Below are 19,880 nucleotides of genomic sequence, written 5' to 3'. Positions count from 1 at the left end.
CAAACCCTCCCACTTAACAACCATACCCCCTACTTCCCTTCCCAGAATGACCCCAGAGAAGCACAGAATTGGACTTCCTACTTTTCAATAGTAAACTTTTCTTCCATTGTACAGAAATGGCATCTTACTAAGTCCCATAATCAGACTTTTCCTGCCCTTTCCAACCCATTACCTTAACTGTCCTGGGGACTTTGGGTAAAGCAGTGAGATGATAAACCCGACAGTTAAAAACAAAGGGCCTGATTCTATAAACGGGAAATATTTGCAACATTTTACATCAACTTCATTCAGGACACGACAAACTACATTTCATAAGAATCGGCCAAGTTCCGTGGAAAATATGACAAAAAAACACTTTGGAGTGGGGTTTTTTGGTTCATAGTCTAAAGAATGGCATGGGGAAAAATTTGCCCCCACCCCTGCAGGAATTCAATTTCCCCATCCCCATGAGTTTTGTTGCTGTCCCTGTCCCATTCCCGCACAAGCCTCAAACAATTATGATTTTAGTGTTTGAGGCTTGTGCAGATGAGGACGGAGCGTAGGCATTGGTGGAATGAAGCATTATGACATCACAAGCTGAGCTCTAGAATGTTGCTACTTAGGGTTTTAAAGGGTTTGAGGCTTGTGCAGATGAGGACGGAGCTTGCGGAACGGGGCAGGGACAGGAAAAGAACTCACAGAATCCATGATTGAAATCTATTAAGTTCCAAGCAGGTTTCTGAGAAGGGATGGGAAAATGAGTTCTTTCAAGGATGGGGAAAAATTTGTTCACAAGTCATTCTCTATTAGGCCCAGTTGTTAAACAACCGCTAAGTGCCGTTTAGACACACACTAGTAGTGCTTAAGCAGGGTTAAGTGTCGCTAGTCACTGGTACATTCAGGCAGGGTTTTCCTGCCCTAATTTACCAGCACCTAACACAGATGCCTAAGAACGCTTAAGTCATAGCACACCTACTTTTCAAGTAGGCTTTGTTAGGCTCAAGTAGGCACCACAGAATTCTGCTCACCACCTTAATTTATCTTTTGTTTAATTGGTTTTTAATGGCATTAATTATTATGCCAATTAAGGAAATGTAGGTTGCATGCAGATTTGTTAGGCGTCACATTTATAGAATTCCTCCTACAGGGCACAGTGAATATTTGCTTTATGAGGTGTTACTCCTTGTCTTGTTAATTGATAATTGCATGAATAAAAAGAGCAGTTTGTTTTTAAAGGAAAGCAGACCCAGGCCTTGACATGGAAAACAGGCACCTGCTCCTCAGCACGCACAAAATGTACTTTTACTTTGTGGGCTTAGGTACCTATTTGTAAGGATCTACATAAATCCAAACTCCACCCATGAGGACCCTCACCCCACATACACACACTTTCCTGGTCAGTAAACCTATCCACAGATTGGCTGTATGTTTATGCTGAAGTGCACATTCTCCCACCAATTTCAGAAAAGACCCCTTGGTTTAACCAGCAGAATTGCCTTTTAGAATTACTCTCTTCAGACTGTAAACTCTTTGGGGCAGTTACTTCTTGTATCTGAATTTGTCATAGTGCTGAACACAGGCTACAATTCCTAATTATATTCAATAACCAGCTCCCAGGCAGAACGCCAGCCATGGTATAGTATTAAATTGTAAAAATGCCACTTCCGAGGTCACAGTCCGGCCTTAGCTGCTTTTCTTCAGCTCTGAGGGACTCTGCATCATGAACCAACAATACAGCGGCAGAAGAAAGAAATTATCCAGAAACCCTCTTCCATACTAAAAAATATATTTTATTAATCTCTACTCCCTCTTTCTATTCACAAACATGGTACTGTGAGATTTTATTCTCTTATCTTCCTAAATAATGCCAGTTAACTTTCACATTGCAGAGGGAAAATTGTGGCCTTGTTCACTACTTGGCCATTCACTTTTTTTACACAGCAAACGAGACGACAATAAATGCAAATTATTCTGATTAAGCCAAGAGAAAGAATGCATAATAAGTTTAAAGAGGAGAGTTTGCCACCACAAAAAAGTATGGTTAACAAGCCTCTCTCCTTTGTCAGTCAGAAACAAGTACAGGATGGGTATCCAGGGACTGGAAATCTCATCTATCAATCTGGTCTCCGACACAGGCCTTATCCACTGCCATTTTAAGGGCTTAGTGTTCGAAAGGTGGCTGGGTTCAGGAACTTCGTGGCCTGCATAAGATCCAAACTCATTTGATGCTGAAGGGTTAATAAACAGGGTTTACATACAAGGAACAGCAAACCCTCTGCTAACATTTCTTGTTGTGGCAATAAGAAGCAAGAGAACATGAGACACAAGTTGCAAGTGACAGTCCATACACAGGTGAATGCGGACTGCAAGAAAGCTGAAAAGTAATGCTTTGAAAAAGACACAGCCACTCAAAAGCAGCAATTCTACAAGTTCTCCAACTTCTGCAAAAAAAAAAAAAAAAAAGTCACTAATCGTTTCCTGTAAGCAGCATCCATGGAGCTCATTGGTCTTGCAAATAACAGGGGGCAGGGGGGACGTAACATAGCCTTACTTTCTTCTAGGACCTACAGGCAATGACAGATTTCTATATTCAGGGACAAAGTCTAGGTTTCCCATATGGCAGAAGAGAGCCACCAAAACTGCCCCATCTGGCACCTCTCCCACCCCACAATGGCTATGCTTCGTGGTTTTACCCCCCCCCCCCCCCAGTGCATAGCAAAATGGAAAAGCCTGTTTTTCTCAGAAGCAAAAGGGGAAGTCTAAACTGGATCAGCTTCTGGAAGGCGGGGGGAAATTGAGTGGGTGAAATGGAGCCAGCAGATAACCAGTGTCACCATTCTTTGCAGGAGTTATCCCCATGCTAGGCACTAGGCACATGTCATCTTCTGTGGTCTTTCATCCCATAGTTCATCTGAAAAAGAACTACTAGAAAATGTGGCACAGCCCAACCCCTCACCCCCAATAATGCAGGGAATGTCGCCTTCCCAATTACATCAGAAGCAGGACATGGGCCTGACTGCTCCCTGCCTCAGAATAGGAAAGGAAGCTCTGTTAACCCCCCCCCCCCCAAAAAAAAAAAAAAACATATGTCCCTCCTCTCCCCCCAAGAAACCAGCTTCTTAAAGTGATGTGGAGGGGAGAAGTGTGGGGTAGAGAATGACATGGGGACAAATTTTTCCCATCCCCGCAGGAGCTCATTTTCCTGTCCCTGCCCCATTCCTGCAAGCACTGTCCTCACCTATACAAGTCTCAAACACTTTAAAATCATAAGTGTTTGAGGCTTGTGCGGTTAAGACAGAGCTTACTGGAATAGGACAGGGACAGCAACAAAACTCGTGAAGATGGAATGGGGAAATTGAGCTCCTGTGGAAACAAGGACAAATTTGATCCCGTGTCATTCTCTAGTGTGGGGAGGTCACATTGTACAATAAACATTAGCAGTATTGATCTCATTCCAGGGATAACAGACTATTCTTCTGTCACCCTGACATCTGCTTCTCTCTTCCTGAGTGTGTAATTTTTTGTTGGGGGTTTTTTGTATTTTATTTTAAACCGCATTTGCTTTCTAGTTTTATATTTGCGGTATCTATATATCTATATATAAAATTGTATGTAAGTATGTTCCAGCATAACTCCGAAACGCATAGACAGATTCAACCAAACTTGGTATACATATCAATTACTATCTGGGAAAAAAATACTATGGGGGTGACATGTAAAGAATCATCGGAAAAGACAGATATTGCTTTGACCAATTGTGTGAAGCTTGGGGAATGATGTCACATTGTGCTGTGCTGTCATTGCTGTAACAATGCCTCCAAGGAAACGTAATATAATTGGCTAAGTGCAATCAAAGCTACATCTAGAGCTTCAGAGACAGTCCAGCAGCATAAGGCCTGACTACAGGATATGAGAGAGATGCTACATCTAGAGCTTCAGAGACAGTACAACAGCATGAGGCCCAACTATAAAATATGAAAGATAAGTGTCTAATCCATAGTTTTTGGGCTCGCTGAGACACTCCCAATGCCGTTTAAGTCCAAGTTCAGCCCTATAGAGGGGGTCATTCTTGCTGCTGAGATTGGGATATTAGCTAGTATTAAATAAATTGAACTTGTAGTGATTATGGTGTACAAGACAGGTAGTATATCCTTCCACATTCCACCACTATCACCAAGTCTAGAATACAACAGCATGTGGGGAAACAGAGGAAATTTCCCTCCCCAACTTAGTTACAGTACACAGTCCAATCTTCAACTCCTCACCCCCAGGGCAGGAGATCACAGAGTGCACAAGTGAAGATTCTGTGCACAGCATTCCTATGTCCCTGAACACAGCTCAGGTCCCTCATTTCCAATCAATGTAAAAATCCAGTAGCCAAGGCATACACTAGAATAAAGGAAGGTGGCAGCCAGTTTTTAGTCAGCAGGTGGTCAAATGACTGCCAGGCTTCAGAGGGAATATTGTTTCTTGGGAGGAGTTATATCTGCTCAAGACCTCTCTGGTGCTGCTCCCCCTTCTTCTTCCGAGAGACTTTGGTACTGACACATATCTGCTCCAACAGACAAGGAATGTAAACATTCGGTCATAGTTACTCCCTGCAGAGGTTAGAGTTTAAACAGCTCATCCTCATGGTCCTTGAGCGCTGCTGTCCGTGTGGTTCTGGTGAGAGGGATAGGCCCCAGTAGGGAGCGCTGGTGAACGCGGGGTGAGCGTTCGCTACTCTGGTCTCTTGCAGAGCCTTGATAGCTGACAGACCCACTGCAGATGCTGGTGTCTTCAGAAATCCTAGCAGAAAACAATTTTAAAAGAGGTCTGTTACAGCACTTTATAATGCATCTCAACTTCTACACACACTAGTGTATAATTACAACGTTCAATAATTCTCAACCTTTACCTGACCCATCCCCCACCTCAGGTAATCCCACTCTTGCCTCATCACTTTTAGGAAACTGATTCCAAAACCAGGGCCCGAATACAAAAAAAATTATTTTTACCCCATAATTCTTCATTTTCTGAATGCGAGCTATGAGCAGGAAAGAAATAAGCAGGGCCTATACTCTATCCTGCCCTAAATACCAGTGTGAACATTGCCTGATGTCTTAAAGGTCCAACAGAGAATGAATTAAAGCTCTCAACAAATATCAATAGCTTCTCTCTTGTTCTCATACTGCCAATCTCTCACATATTACCAGAAGGCCTTGAGGGGGATCATTTTTATAGTTATTTATGCAGAGATAAACTACATGTGAAGAGTGGGGAGGACTGAATGAAAACAGCTGATAAAAGCTTCCCTGGAAAACTTCTGGCCTAGGACTTTAACAGGTAAGAGCTGCATGTATCCAACAAGTTCTGTCACAGGTGTATTCTATAGCAACTTCAGGAGGTGCCAAGGATCTGGGGCCAATGAGGGGAGGGCATGAAGCAATCGCTCCCCCTGATAATGCTTCCCATTTCTCCACTATCCCAGATGGAAGTATAAATGCGCTAGAGACAGAGGTAGAGCAAGAAGCTGCCACTGCAGTAGGACGGTGGCACTATGGGGGAGGTGGTAAATAAAATGACGGTCATTTATTGTAAGTATGAAGAGAAACCTAAATGCAAGAACCCTGGAGGAGACCTCATCTTGTCTCCCAAAGCAATGAAATAATGTAGTTTAGCCAGACATAAAATAAACATTTAAAAACAAGGGTTGGGCAGACACAATGGTACAAAAATTGGGGTGGGCATTTATTTATTTATTAGTATTTTTATACCACTTATAGCCTAAGTGGTTTACATTGAGGTACTCAAGCATGTTTCCCTATCTGTCCTGGTGAGCTCACACTAACTAATGTACAAGGGGCAGTGGGGGATTAAGTGACTTGCCCATGGTCACAAGGAGCAGCATTTGAACTAAAGCAGCTACACACACTGCAAAATTTGTGCTATGTGGGATCCCAGGATACTATGCCTAGTGGTAGATGGTGGAGCTCATGAGTTACAACTCAGTAACTTGTTGCTGACGAGGGCTAGTGGAATGAAAGCAGAAATACTACATGTGACAGAAAAACCAGCAGAGCTTATTCATGGACCCAGAGGCAGGAAAATCTCTCCTGAACAATTGCAGCATAATGAGACCTCGATCAGTCCCCAGCACAGAACCAGCTAGCTTCATGGACAGTGATCTGCACTCTATACCCACATCCTTTCTCTTCTGCTTCCCCATCTCTCTCACAATCGCCATTAAACAATTCACTCAAACTTGGCTTCAGGAACAGAAGTTCACACTCACATAATCTCACTGTTGTGCAATGCCTTCACTGCAGCCCTCTTAGATACACTAATTTTCGAATCCAGTTTCTTCAAGAAATCTGTGGCAGACAGTTCATCGGACTGGGCATCCTCCCCCATCACTTTCTGTTTCTCCGACTGGCTGCTTTCTGCATCCCTGTTATCTGTGCCTTCGTCCTCACTGCTCAGCCCGTTCTCCAGCCTTTTCTGCTCTGTCAGGATAGGGATGTAGAGGGTTTTCTTTAAAAAGATCGAGTCGCCTGTGTACAACCTGTTTGCTCGTTTAATCTGCTCCATCTAGGGAGGGAAGATGGGAAAACAAAACACTACATCATTTGGACAGCTAGAGAGTGTAACCCTCACAGCTTCCATGCAGGCCCAGGGTTCATAATAGTCCCAGAGGGGAGAGGGACCTTGGGGTGATAGTGTCCGAAGATCTAAAGGCGAAAAAAACAGTGTCAGAAAATAATATTAAATATTGAACTAAGGCCAGTACTGGGAAGACTTGCATGGTTTGTGTCTGTATATGGCCGTTTGGTGGAGGATGGGCTGGGGAGGGCTTCAATGGCTGGGAGGGTGTAGATGGGCTGGAGTAAGTCTTAACAGAGATTTCGGCAGTTGGAACCCAAGCACAGTACCGGGTAAAGCTTTGGATTCTTGCCCAGAAATAGCTAAGAAGAAAAAATTAAAAAATTTAAATTGAATCAGGTTGGGCAGACTGGATGGACCATTCGGGTCTTTATCTGCCGTCATCTACTATGTTACTTTGTTAGAGAAGGATAGGCACTGGCGCCCACCGATTGCCTACAGTTTATATACCGCAGGACCATAAAGTTCTCCTAGGACAAGCAGGATGAGTCAGCCACATGTGGGTTTTGTCCCAGCAGCTCCCAATTTGCGGAAACTAAAGACTATGTGGCTGACTATCCTGCTGTCCACGGAGAACCTAGGTTACAGGTAAGTAACTACACTTTCTATGCGGTTTACAGTAGTGAAAAATGCTACAAATTAGGCAAAACTTACAAAGATCAATTCTTGTGTACTAAGTACATCAGCAACAGAGCTCTTTTTAGGCGTCTCTTAAATCCCCCCCTGATATTACTATTATTTTCCGCTTAAAATGATCCTAATAATGACGTCGAGGATGGTTTTCCCCCCCCTCCCCCCTTTTGAGAGGCTCCGCCCAAAGCCAGACTGCCGTCTCCGTCCCCCTCCCTTTCGAAGGGTCGGAGGCGCCTCGGGCCTAGTCGAGGGGACGCACCGTGACGCCGTACTTGAGGGCCAGGCCCTGCAGCGTGTCCCCCGGCTGGAGCTGGTGCCGCCGCTGCTGCCGCCGCCTCGCGCACTGGGCCAGGCTGCCGTACGACTGGCTCCGGCCCCCGGCCAGCAGCGCGGGGGAAAGGGCCATCGCTCGCTCCCTTCACGCGAGCGCTCGGGCGTCTGTCGTTCCCGAAGGGAACTACCTTACCCGGCGGCCGCCGCGGCTCCGGCCGTTGCAGGGCTGCGCGCGAGGGCGCCTACGGAAGCCGCTAAGGGGCGGGATGTCATTCAAGCGCGAGGGAGACGACGGCAGCCAGCTGAACGTCTTAAAGGTGAGCGCGAGGAAGGGAGCTACCTTACCCGGCGGCCACCGCGGCTCTGATAGTTGCAGGGCTGCGCGCGCGCGGGAGGAAACGTGGGAAGGGCCGCCGCCGTCCTACGGAAGCTGCTAAGGGACGGGACGGGATGTCGTTCAAGCGCGAGGGAGACGATGGCAGCCAGCTGAACGTCTTAAAGGTGAGCGCGAGGAGACCCCTCCAGCCAGCCAGCAGCGCGGAGGAAAGGGCCATCCCTTGGGGGGGGGGGGGGGGATAGAGGGCGGCGGGGCAGAGCGCTCTAGGACCTGTAGTTTTGAAGGGAGCTACCTTACCCGGCGGCCACCGCGGCTCTGGCAGTTGCAGGGCTGCGCGCGCGCGGGGGGAAACGTGGGAAGGGCCGCCGCCGTCCTACGGAAGCCGCTAAGGGGCGGGGCGGGATGTCGTTCAAGCGCGAGGGAGACGACGGCAGCCAGCTGAACGTCTTAAAGGTGAGCGCAAGAGCCGGGCCCCGGGCCTCCCCCTTCCCGCCTCTGCTTCCTTCACCCGCCTCTGCTTCCTTTTGCAGAAGAGAAGAGTGGCAGAGCTGCTGGCCAGCTTCATCCCCGAAGAGGAGGCGCTTCTCCTGAAGAATGGCAGGTCAGGAAGACCCGGATGTCTCGAGCCCGTTTGGATGGAAAGAACAAAGTGAAAAGATGTTCTTGACAAATGCTATCATTCCAGATAATAAACCATAATAGTAACAGCTTATATACCGCAATACCGTGAAGTTCTATGCAGTTTACAAAGATTAAGCAAAGGTACAAATTGATTGACTTTAAGAGGGGAGGAAGAAAGAGGGTTAATAGGACAGGAAATCCATTTTTGAGGGGAGAGGGATCAATAGAACAAGTTAATCGCTCTAGAGGGGAGAGAGAAGAGAGGATCAGTTGTCTAGATACTTTAGGAACAGGTGTGTTTTCAGACGTTTCCTAAGTTCCTCATAAGTAGTGGGCGAAAGTCTTTACCCCATGATGCTGCTTGGTGTGAGAGAAGATCCCCCCACCTCCTCCTTCCAAATCTTATCATTTCCCCTCCCCTTCCATCCCATAATCCATCCCCCCTCCCCGGATGAAAAGTGACAAAAATAAGGATCTGGAATGTAATTTAGACAACCATAGCTTCAGTGTAAATCATTGAGAATTAAACTTCTTCCTCTCTTTTTTGCTGGAGCCCTGTGATTGCTGCCCCTTTTGTACACCTATTAACTCTCCTTCTTCAATCATGTACCTCGCTTAATCTTTGTAAGCCACATCGAACTTAACGGTATTGCGGTTTATAAACTGTTATTATTATTATTACTTTTCATTTGTCGTTCTCCTAACATGTCTCGTTAAGGGATTATTTGTTAAGTTTGTCTCCCTTTGTTGTTATAAATTGTAAAATGCTTAGAAATTCTGATTTGTGTTCAATCAAATTTCTAATAAACTTTGCTCTCTCTTTTCTGTCGCAGATACGCCTGCGCTGTGTGCGCCCACCGGCCTGTCTTCGACACGCTGGACGTGCTCGCCGTCCACAGGGCTGGCAAGAAACACATCGCTAGTAAGTCAGGCGTGTATTTGGCATAGGCTGGAGATGGGTTGTACGAGGGGTTGGGAGGGTCCCTGCTTGCAGGAGTACAAACGGAAAGCTCCGCCCTATACTTGGGATAAATCACCAGCTCTGATGGCATTATAGAAAAGCATTTATTCTATCTGCAATCAGATTCCCTGACTAAAGTGCAGATCCTGTGCTGCATCTTTTCATGTGTTACGCAGCCCAGGATAATATGGATATGCACTAATAAAGGCCTCCTTTCATCAAGCTGCATTAGGGTTTATTTTAATCATGTTTTTTTAATCATCCAGGAGGGTGCATGACATTGGAGAATACAGATTGAGGGTATAGACTTAATAACAGAATGAGTGTGTAGACATAATAACATTAGAAGCTAAATCAGGTTACATTACATTACATATCAAATAGTCTGTTTCCACGCGTTGGCAGGTAATCGGTTTTTTTTTTTGGTTTTTTTTTATTATTTTTGGTCAATTGAGGGTATGGTGCCAGGGAGTGAGCAAAACCTGGTCGGTGTAAGTGGGAGAGGAGATTAGGTAGATTGTATATACTTTTTGAATAGCAGCGTTTTGATTTCTTTACGGAATGCTTTGAAGTCAGATGTTGAGGTTAATAATCTGGTGATGGAGGGTTCGAGTTTTGCTGCATGCGTTGCTATGAGGTTATCATAAAGCTTTTTACGATGAGTGCCATTGAGTGGTGGGTATGAGAATGGTGTCAGCGTTCTTCTTATTCTGGGTGGAAGGTTATGGTTTAGGCGATCGTTTAGATAGGCAGGTGCAGTACCGTTGAATACTTTGAAGATTAGACAGTATAGTTTGAACTGAATTCTGGCTCTAATCGGTAGCCAATGTGAGTCTAGGTAGGCGTTGGTGATGTGGTCATATTTTCCGAGGGAGTAGATTAGTCTGAGAGCTGTGTTCTGAACGGTCTGTAGTTTTTTGATCATGTTTGTAGGGCATGGTAGATATAGGATATTGCAGTAGTCCACAAGACCTAGTACCAGGGATTGTACAATGATCCTGTAGTGTTCTTTGTCAAAGAATTTCCTTATTTTTCTTAAGTTGCGCATTGTGAAGAATGCTTTTTGGGTAGTTTTGTTGATTTGAGTCTGCATAGTGCAGCATCTGTCTATCAGCACTCCCAGGATTTTGAGGGAGGTTTGGATTGGGTATTTGATTGCTTTAATTTCCAGGTCTGTTATGGATGGGTTTTTGTCCGTTTCAAGCATTAAGAATTTGGTTTTGTCCGAGTTTAGTTTTAATTTGTGATTTGTCATCCATTTTTCTACTTGGTCCAGTATTGTTTCCAGGTGTCCTGTTGAGGTGTGGTCTTGGGTTTCGAAGGGGAGGAGGATAGTTATGTCGTCTGCGTAGCTGAATGATGTTACATTTATGATACTGTGATATTTGGAATGTCTATGAGAAAAAAAGAGTCAGATATCATCGTGTAATAATAAACTTTTAATGATCATGACTGGAGTTGCCATCCAACATATAACTGGAAAGACCATAGTAGGCTTAATTTTAATTTCTGGTGGAACTCGTTATGTCACATATATAGAATGGAAAGATCATTGGTGATACAGAATGGAAAATATAAAAATTTTATTAAAATATGGGAGCTATTAACATCTTTTTGTCATGATTAAATGCCATTTTTCTATTAATTATACACCACTTAATGTTGGGTGGGGGGAGGGTTTCAAGTGTAGGGTTTATGATCTTATAATGAATAAGGGGCGTGGGGGGAGGGTTATATTTCTATTTATAGGATATAATGATAAGTTGTTCAAGTGGTCAAATTAATAGTGTTTATTATGAATTTCTGTACACTTGATGAAAGTTTAAAAATCACGTGTCACTGTGGTAAAAGCTCCGACACTCATAGGAATTCTACGAGCGCTGGAGCTTTTACTACAGTGGCCTGCGCTAAAAAGGGACCAAAATCATGAGACATTGGAATTAACATTAAATAAAATGGGCGAAAGTGGGGCTCCAGCTAAATGAAAAGAAATAATTTTTTTTTCTAACACAATACCGCCTTTTCTTAAGGAAACTTTCCAACCAATCCAAACAGCACCTGAAATCCCAAATTCAATTAATCTGATTAATAGAATAGCATGGTAAACTGTTTCAAACACCCCTGAATTATCAAACTGCAATGAAACTCATTGCGTCCCCTTTAGAAACAAGTGCTAGTAAAAAAGACTCCATGATATGCATCACTCTAAAACCAAATTGGGAATTACATAAACATTTAAATCAGGGGTGTCCAACCTTTTGGCTTCGCTGGGCCACATTGGCTGGAAAAAAATGTTTCTGGGGCCGCACAAACATGCAAACGCTGCAGCAAGACAGAGGAAAGAGCCGGCAAGATGGTAAACACCCGGGGCAGCAGAGGAAAACACTGTATCGCCCTTCACTGGGCCGCAGGTTGGACACCCCTGATTTAAATGAATCCAAAACAATTGATTCTAAGAGGAATACTAGAAATCAGAATGATTTGACACAAAGAAATAGGGAAATTGCCCTCTTGTAAAATACTATTAACTTGTCTAGTCATCCAGCTTTCCAACTGGATGACTATATTAGAAATGGTCTTAAATAGATAAGAAGGACAAACGTCCAAGATTGGGATTTTACTACTACTAATTATTTCTATAGCACTACCAGACATATGCAGCACTGTGCACATCCCATGCAGGTACTTTCTCTATACCTAGTGGGGCAGTGGAGGGTTGGGTGAGCTGCTGTGGGAACTAATCCCAGTTCCCCAGGATCTGAGTTCAGTGCACTAACCATTATGCTACTTCTCCATTCCTGCTCCCCATCAATATGTGAAAAGGACCACATTTGATCCATCAGAGTAGATAGAACTAGATTACTTTTAGTATCAATGAATATCAATCAAAAAAGTCTAATCAGGGCAACTTTATTTATAAAATAATGTGTCAGATCCTCAGCTGATGGCTGCATTGCTTCAGGTAAAGAAATAACAAGAAATTTTCGTAAGATTGCCAAAGATTCTGTGAGAACCACCATGCTCAAATTACTTCATTGACTCCCCATCCATTTCCAAATACAGTTCAAATTCCTCTTTCCGACTTACAAGTTCATTCACTCTGTAGCCCCTCAATATTTTTCCTCACTTGTCTCCCCCTATGCTTCTTCCCTCTAAACTCCGTTCATCGAATAAGTCCCTCTTATCTGTACCCTTCTCCATCACCAACTCCAGACTCTGTCCTTTCTTTCTTGCCACGTCATATGCCTGGAATAGACTTCCTGAGTCAATATACATTGAGCTCCGTCTATCAGTATTCAAATCCAAGCTAAAAGACCACTTTTTTGAAGCTGCTTTCAACTCTTAACTCCCACTCACTGTCAGATATCTATGTCCATTAGATCCTTCCTTCCCCAATCCTGAGATGTCCTATCTGTCCAAATAAGATTGTAAGCTCTTTTGAGCAGGGACCGTCTATTAAATTTTAAATGTCAATGCTGAATATGCCTTTCAGTGCTATAGAAATGATAAATGATAGTAAAGATTCTAAAAAGCATTTTTGATCAGGTTTATCACTTCCAATGAGTTTATAAAAATAAGATTTCTGAGCTTCAGAAATGCAGTTTTCTCTCCTTGGGATAGGGTGAATTGGTTCTACAACTTAGTTCTTACTGTTTTCTAAATTTCAAAGCCTGGGTTACAGTAGACTGGTCTGTGCTCTAAGAAGAAGCTTAAATGTTTTGGTTAATAACTATTGGCATGGATATTGACTGGCTGTCTTGTGCCTCTCCCTGAACAGGCCTGCAGGGGTTTTATGGCAAGAAGCAAGACCGGGAGAGGGAGGTACAGAAGCGGCGGCAGCTGGAGTTCCTGAAAGCTGAAGAGACTGGTGGGCAGGTGGGAACAGACTCTTACTTGCCATGGGTTCAGAACACACCCCCCCCACACACTTCTGACCTTATCAGAACTGAAAGGGGCTGGAGATATGAGCAGTCAGACATATACAGAGGAGGGCTAAGGGGAGACACAAGGATACAAGCCTAGATGCACTAAAGTCAGCAATCGTTGCTAACCCAGGGTTGGTTTTTTTAAATTATTTAAAAACTTTTCAAATTCGAATATAAGCATATAATATACTTGAACATAGATTCTAAAGCAAAAATGAAAAATTGTATATATGATGAAAACCTCCACCTATTCAGAAAATTAATTTATTATTTAGTCTACAAACTGGAAGACCTACTGATCAAATTATTACTCCAACTTTTTCTTTAGCCAGCAATTGTTTTGGTTCAAAAAAAATAAAAGTTTTCCCACCATATGATATACAGCATTTTGCTGGAAATTTCAAAATAAAGGTAGCTCCCAAAGCCAGAACTCTGGGACGATGAAACAAGAAATCTTTCCTCCTTCTTTGTGAAGCTTGAGATATATCAGGAAATAAACAAATTGATGAACCAAAAAATTGCTCATTCATATGTCCGAAGAACTAAATCGCTATCATATTCCAAAGCGAATGTCACAATAAGAGATGTCCTATATACAACTACTTCCAAAGAGTTTTCCCAAAAATTAGATTCATCTCTCCATGCGTAGCTCCAGTGTTAGCAGTAGGAGTAGAGCTTCCTGGTTTATTCCTAATTGTGAGGTATTGAGCTCTCATTATCAGTGGGAAACTCTCAGATGCTATTGATAAAATCTCACGTAGGCATCTTCGTACCATCTCAACTGCTGACACAATAGGAGATCTAGGAAAGTTCAAGAATCTCAAATTATTTTTCATATGCTTTGATAATTTTCCATATGCTCCAATTTTTTTTTTTTTGGGGGGGAAGACCTCTCTTTAATAATAATATCCACTTCCAATTCCTTAAATTGTTCATATTTTTTAATACTCTCACCGTGTTCCCTTAAGATCTTGTTTTGGGTATTCATCAAGGCATTGATATTACCACAATAACTCCTTAATACGGAAACTGCTTTCTCAAGATTTGGGGCCTTAGGTGTCTGAACCAATTAGGGCCTTAGGCTCCTCCCTCTGTATCCCAGGAGGGGCCATAGGGATCTGAGACAGTCGGGACCTTAGGCCGCTCCCCATTCATCATATAATGCACCAAGGAGGGGAAGGCCCACAATTTTGGAATGGCGGGCCTCAGAGCTGGAAAGACCGAACCTCCCTCCTCTCTTCACACAAAGGTACTGGTATCCCTCCTGCTAATCTTTTCTGATGCGGGGGCTTCGGCAAGGCAGGAGGGAATGGGCATTACTCCTGTCGATTTTCGCATGGGGGGAGGGTCAGTTCCCGGTGCCAGTTCGTCGGAGAAGGCCATCATCAGCAGAGGGGGATTCTTTCTTTTTTTAATGGGGCAGATATTGTGCCCATTAAAAAGAAAAGCAGGAGGCTACTTTGGGGCTTCCCCTGCCGGCTCTGCGCATGTGTGAGACTCACTCTCACAGCGATCAATTGGATGGGAGAGATGGGGTTTACAACGAATCTCTGCACAAATTATTTGCATGCAAAATTTTTAGTGCATCAACAGCTCTTTTGGAATCGGCTAAAAGACCCACGTGGTCTTACTGATCCTGTTTAGTGCGTCTAGGCCACAGAGTCTGTCACCTCCATGGACGGAGGGCTCAGGGAATATATCCAAGCTGTTAATAGTTGAAAGCAGCTTGCTGGATTGTGTGAGATGAAGTGGATAGTGGATCTTGCTTGAGGGAATTAGTCCATTACTACAATGAAAGGATGTTTTTTTCATTTGTTTCATAACTATATTGTGGTTTTGCGGTTTCTCTGTGGATCTTCTCAGAGACATTAAAACCTCTTTCAGTAACTCTAATAAGGAGAGTAAGAATGGAACCGCTGAAGCTGTTTGTGTTCAGGTTCCCGCAGGCCCAGCACCTCTTCTCACTCAGACCAGGAGAATCGCCCATCATGCCTTGCTGAAAGCCACCCCATATAACAGCTGCTGCAGACGGAGCAGGTAACCCACGCACTTTGTCTTTAGTCTTTAGTAGTGTATAAAGAGGAAGAACTTGCTCACCAAGTAACTAACTTCTTCCAGGTCAGAGGACAGTGGTGGGAGGACAGAGCCGTCAGCTGTCAGTACTACTTGTGAGAGCCCAAAGTCCTTATGCCCTGAGAGAAGAGGCGAGCAGGCAGCTGGATTGGAAGCTAGCCCCAGCAAGAAGCTTCCTGGGTACCAGAGCAGATCCTCAGGTAGCACAATGGGTTGCTTTCTGCTTTGATGTGCTCTGCCACTTTCAAGGTTGTGTTGTGTCAGAAACATTTAATCTAAGGCTGCTCCAGGCAGAGTGGACAGTCACCTGGGATGTCAACTCTGGGGGAAGGAGAGGGATTAAGAGCAGCTCTAGTGAAAGCTAAGCAGTGGATCCTGACAGCCAAACTCTGGTAACCATTAAGGGTGGACAGCTTTGAAATAACCTCTTTATTGTCTGTTCACTCTCTTGAAAGCTACTTAGCAATTGCCCTCATTTATTTCATTTCTGCATTTTAATAGGATTGTTCTCAGAGGCATGGTGTTTGTAGGGCTTAATCATCAAATTCTCAGAGGAGCCCCTAGGGGTATGAAGTTAATTGAGCAGGTGCAAACCTAGAGGCTCTCCTGAGGTATCTAATGCCCTTACATGAACTTGTACATCTGCTGAGGACACAGAGACAGGCATTCTTCACACAGCCTTCAGAGTGATGCTGTATTGGGGTCTTTGCTGTCTTTTTGCTGGACAGATTCCCAGAAAGGGCGAGCTTGGAAAACGAAGAGGCAGAAAACAGGGAAAGTGACCCCAGGTGCCGAGGTTAAAACAGACGACCTGGATCAACGGGTTGCCATGGAGCATTATCTACTATTGAGAAGGTGAGCGCGGAGGGCTTGGCCCATGTATGTTGGCTTTTTGACATGCCGTGTGATTTCCCCCACCCCCTCCCCAGAAGCAGAGTGTACTGCAGGTTCCCAGGGACAGACTGATCCAGTCCTGGTTTCCTCTCGCTGCTCTCATGGAATTGCTTATAGGTCCGGTCTCCCTAAAACAAACTGTCTCTGACAGATTAAAGCCAGGACTGGATCAGCATGTCACCAGTGACCTAGAATTGTCTGCTAACTGTACACTTACTAAATTACCGTGACTAGTGCTTTTGCTTCCTGCTTTTCTTTCTCTCTTTCCCACAGCAGTAGAATCCACTCCCGTGGCATCCTGGATTGTCTCTGCTCTGACCCACAGAGATGTTCGCATTTGTATTAACTAACCATTGGATTCCACTGGAGTGAGATTTTGAAAACACTAATGCTGAAATCCTTTCCACCCTTTTCTTGCATGCTGTCAGATAGGGAGTGGGGGGGGGGGGAAGGGAGGCATTACAGCATCAACTTTCCTTTGGTTGCACTCCTGCTGATAGTGCTCTAGTCTTGGGTTGGCGTAGGCTGCCTGTCTGCACAGATGGCTATCCCCATCTCTCTCTCTCTTCCCTGTAGCTCTGGCTGGATCCAGGATAGATCGGGCAAGTGGATCAAAGATGAAAACGTGGAATTTGATTCTGATGAGGAACAGCCTCCAGCCATCCAGCCTTCCAGCTCTCTTGGGGGTCTGGCTCCTATGCTAGAGTATGAGGAGAAACATTGCCAAGCACAGACTGCGGATACAGGGTGTAGAGGAGTACCCTAAATTCTTCAGGGAGGCAGGAAAAAGCTTTTCCCAGTCTCTCTTACAACCCCGTCAGGTCCTGCGTCCAACGTCACACTCCTGGCCCTGAATGTCAAAGGTGCAAGGAAGCTGCTGTTGTCCTAGGTCAGGGCAGACTCATCTCAGACCAAATTGTACAGTGCTGAGGGAGCTTGAATTTCACTCTACACTTAGCTCTTACCACAGTACCACACATCACCACTGCCTTCACCGTAGGAATGTGCCTTCTTCTTGGCTTAATCTCTTCCTGCTATCGCTCTTATAACTAGGTCTTTTTTCCCCTTTGCCTTAAAATATGTTTTGTGTATATAGAAATACAAGCTGTACCCCTTGTTTTTAGCAGTTGATTCTTTTCGGGGGGTTGCTGTCCTGTGGTTTTTTAGGTTATTGGTGACTGTTTGTAACTAGGCCCAGCATTCATATATTTAATAATATTGCTGCATGGAAAGCTCTAGAACTGCTCTGCCTACCTCGCAGTCTTCTCTCAGTAACTCAATCTCTGCAGATCCATTTCACCCACTCATGCCTCTGGGTATAAATATAGTGATAATGCCGGATCTGGCTGCAGCCCCAGCCGAACGGAATAATTCTCAGTGTAAACATCTTGAGACTTGCACAGGCAGAGGGAGCCAGCGTCTCAGAAAGACGGAGCATCCACATAGTGCCTTAGTGGAGAAGGAGCAAGAGCGAGCGTATCGCAGTCGAGTAACCTGAAAAAATGAGAGAGGTTGGCAGTCAAAAGGGAGTGAAATCCCGCTCTGGAGCCAGCTGCTTAATAGAATCAAGTCGTGTCATAAATATGGCCCTGGCCTAGACAGGTGGAGAAGGACCGTGCACAACCACAGCCCCACAGCACTTACTCCATGGCGAATCTCCAGAGCAGATCACACGAAGTGGTGATTTACTGCCCTTCTTTTTTATATATATTTTTTCTTGGTGAGGAAATATTGGAGCTAAATCCAGGAAAATATTATTCCTTTTTTGTTATTTATCCTGGATGGTACAAAGCTTAGCTAATGGTTCTGGAAAAATATTATATCATGTAGAAACAAACTAAACTCTTATTACCTTGCTTTACTTTCTTTAAAGGAAACAATCTTGTAGCCCTTTTAGCTTTTGCAAGCGCTGGACCACTTGTCCTGCTGCAAATTTAATAATTTTACACCAATGAAGATGGCAGTGACCGCTTCTGGCACGTTCTGCAAATGTCAAATCAGAAATCCTGAAGCTGTCACTTCTAATGAATACTGTTTGGGTATTGTGTACATTTGTGGATAATATTTATCATCCTTCAGATGTACTGGTAAAATTTCTCATGGCTTGAGACAGAAACATTGTTCCACAGAGGCTGTTCTCTTTCCTCCCTCCGTTGCATGAACTGGGTCAGCATACCAGAAACAGACCCAACTGGCCACTTTCATCCCAGCACACATATGCTTTCTTCCATTATGTTTTAACACCTGGATTCTTCTTTCCCCACAGGGCAGAGTTTAAAGGTTGACCAGGCCAGTTGTTTTAACCTTTATGGTTGGACCAGCTTCTGGTGTTCATAGAACGTTACACCTGTGTGAAAATGTTCATGGACGCTTCTCAGGTTTCATTAGTTAGATAAAGAACAGAAATATATTCTCATTGAAGGACTCCAGATGACCCAGACCCACTCATTCCCCCACAACACAAGGGAGCTACCGTGTTTCTCCGAAAATAAGACCTACCCCAAAAATAAGCCCTAGCATGATTTTTCAGCGTAGGTCTTAATATAAGCCCTACCCCCGAAAATAAGCCCTAGTTGCCAGCAGCAGCAGTGCTTTCTCCCCCCTCCCGATCCAACCCATCTCTCCCATCCGAACCGCGAGACCGAAATAAATACCTTATAACAAACCAGCAGAAATCTAGACAGGCTGCTTCGTGGCCTTCTATCGCCCGGGGTTCCTCTGCTGTGTTGCTGATGACATCATCAGTGTTGAGGCAGAGGAACAGCCGGGCAATAGAAGGCCGCAAAGCAGCCTGTTCAGAGTGCTGCCAACACTGCCAGTTTGTTATAAGGTATTTATTTCAGTTTTGCGGTTCGGATGGGAGGGAGAGATGAGTTGGCAGGCGGAGGGGGGGGTAGAAAGATGCTACACAGGGGTATGGGAGGAAGGGAAGGATAGAAGCTGCAAGGGTTCTGCTGCACAAGGGGATGGGTGAGAGGGGAGGAAAGATGCACATGTGGGGGAGAGAAAGGAAATAGGAAGAATTGGGGTGGAGAAGAGGAAGGGAGAGATGATCATTGTACATGAAAAAAATAAGACCTAGTGCCTTTTTGGGGCCCAAAATTAATTTAAGACTCTTTTATTTTCAGGGAAACACGGTAGCAGCCCTAGCCTTAATCTTGCATGGCCGTTCATTACAGGAAAAGACATTTTAAAAGCGGGAGAGTGAGGAAATTGGAACATTGCTCTGAAAAGGCATCTGCTGCCTGAATGGACACCCCTGAGCTGTTTCCCTTACTGAGATGTAACTTAGAAAATGCATCTGCCATGTTGATTGGACATATCTGAGCTTCTCCCCTTACTCTCTAAATTGGAAAACTATCTGGCCCCTGAATGGACCACCCATGAGCTGTTCCCATCGCTCTGATGGCTCTTTCCTTGCTGAAACTCAAAGCTGGATTTTGATCTGGTTTTGGTTCTCAACTTGAAATTCGATTGGCCTCTAGGGGCCAATTTGATGACTGAAAGACCCTCCCTCTGGCACATCGCTTTGGGGCTAAAT

The 19,880-nt window shown here is 44.4% G+C and overlaps 2 protein-coding genes across 5 annotated transcripts; one reads left to right on the top strand and one right to left on the bottom strand.

Moving 5' to 3' along the window:
- Window positions 1–1,748: 1,748 nt before the first annotated feature.
- On the bottom strand, window positions 1,749–8,092 carry LYSMD1 (LysM domain containing 1). The gene is made up of 3 exons (XM_033924095.1): window positions 7,514–8,092; window positions 6,254–6,549; window positions 1,749–4,767 (listed from the first exon to the last, which is right to left on the bottom strand). Exons 1-3 carry the CDS (start codon window positions 7,658–7,660, stop codon window positions 4,587–4,589), a joined length of 624 nt encoding a protein of 207 aa, XP_033779986.1. The 5' UTR covers window positions 7,661–8,092; the 3' UTR covers window positions 1,749–4,586.
- LOC117350106 (sodium channel modifier 1-like) lies at window positions 7,713–17,462 on the top strand. Of its 4 annotated transcripts, none has more exons than XM_033924092.1 (8): window positions 7,713–7,844; window positions 8,395–8,465; window positions 9,319–9,407; window positions 13,225–13,322; window positions 15,309–15,409; window positions 15,491–15,645; window positions 16,174–16,300; window positions 16,916–17,462. In XM_033924092.1, the coding sequence occupies exons 1-8, from the start codon at window positions 7,794–7,796 to the stop codon at window positions 17,103–17,105; spliced, it is 882 nt and encodes a 293-aa protein (XP_033779983.1). In that variant the 5' UTR covers window positions 7,713–7,793; the 3' UTR covers window positions 17,106–17,462. The 4 variants fall into 4 exon arrangements, with proteins under 4 accessions (XP_033779983.1, XP_033779982.1, XP_033779981.1 ...); XM_033924091.1 differs by lacking the exon at window positions 7,713–7,844 and adding an exon at window positions 7,895–8,028; XM_033924090.1 differs by lacking the exon at window positions 7,713–7,844 and adding an exon at window positions 8,170–8,317.
- Window positions 17,463–19,880: the final 2,418 nt, after the last annotated feature.

The sequence above is a fragment of the Geotrypetes seraphini genome, chromosome 16 (assembly GCF_902459505.1).
Source record: "Geotrypetes seraphini chromosome 16, aGeoSer1.1, whole genome shotgun sequence".
Classification (NCBI taxonomy): Eukaryota; Metazoa; Chordata; class Amphibia; order Gymnophiona; family Dermophiidae; genus Geotrypetes; species Geotrypetes seraphini.
The sequence above is the reverse complement of the archived record's forward strand: the minus strand, read 5'-3'. Positions and strand labels throughout refer to the sequence as shown.

What these genes read in the sequence shown, in the direction of transcription:
- LYSMD1 (XM_033924095.1), bottom strand. Translation starts at nt 7,660, where the DNA reads ATGGCCCTTTCCCCCGCGCTGCTGGCCGGGGGCCGGAGCCAGTCGTAC. An exon ending in CCCTCAAGTACGGCGTCACG is followed by an intron (nt 6,550 to 7,513) that starts GTGCGTCCCCTC and finishes TTCCCTCCCTAG; the next exon opens with ATGGAGCAGATTAAACGAGC. An exon ending in TTGCACAACAGTGAGATTAT is followed by an intron (nt 4,768 to 6,253) that starts GTGAGTGTGAAC and finishes GTTTTCTGCTAG; the next exon opens with GATTTCTGAAGACACCAGCA.
- LOC117350106 (XM_033924092.1), top strand. Translation starts at nt 7,794, where the DNA reads ATGTCATTCAAGCGCGAGGGAGACGACGGCAGCCAGCTGAACGTCTTA. An exon ending in GCCAGCTGAACGTCTTAAAG is followed by an intron (nt 7,845 to 8,394) that starts GTGAGCGCGAGG and finishes TTCCTTTTGCAG; the next exon opens with AAGAGAAGAGTGGCAGAGCT. An exon ending in TGGCAAGAAACACATCGCTA is followed by an intron (nt 9,408 to 13,224) that starts GTAAGTCAGGCG and finishes CTCCCTGAACAG; the next exon opens with GCCTGCAGGGGTTTTATGGC.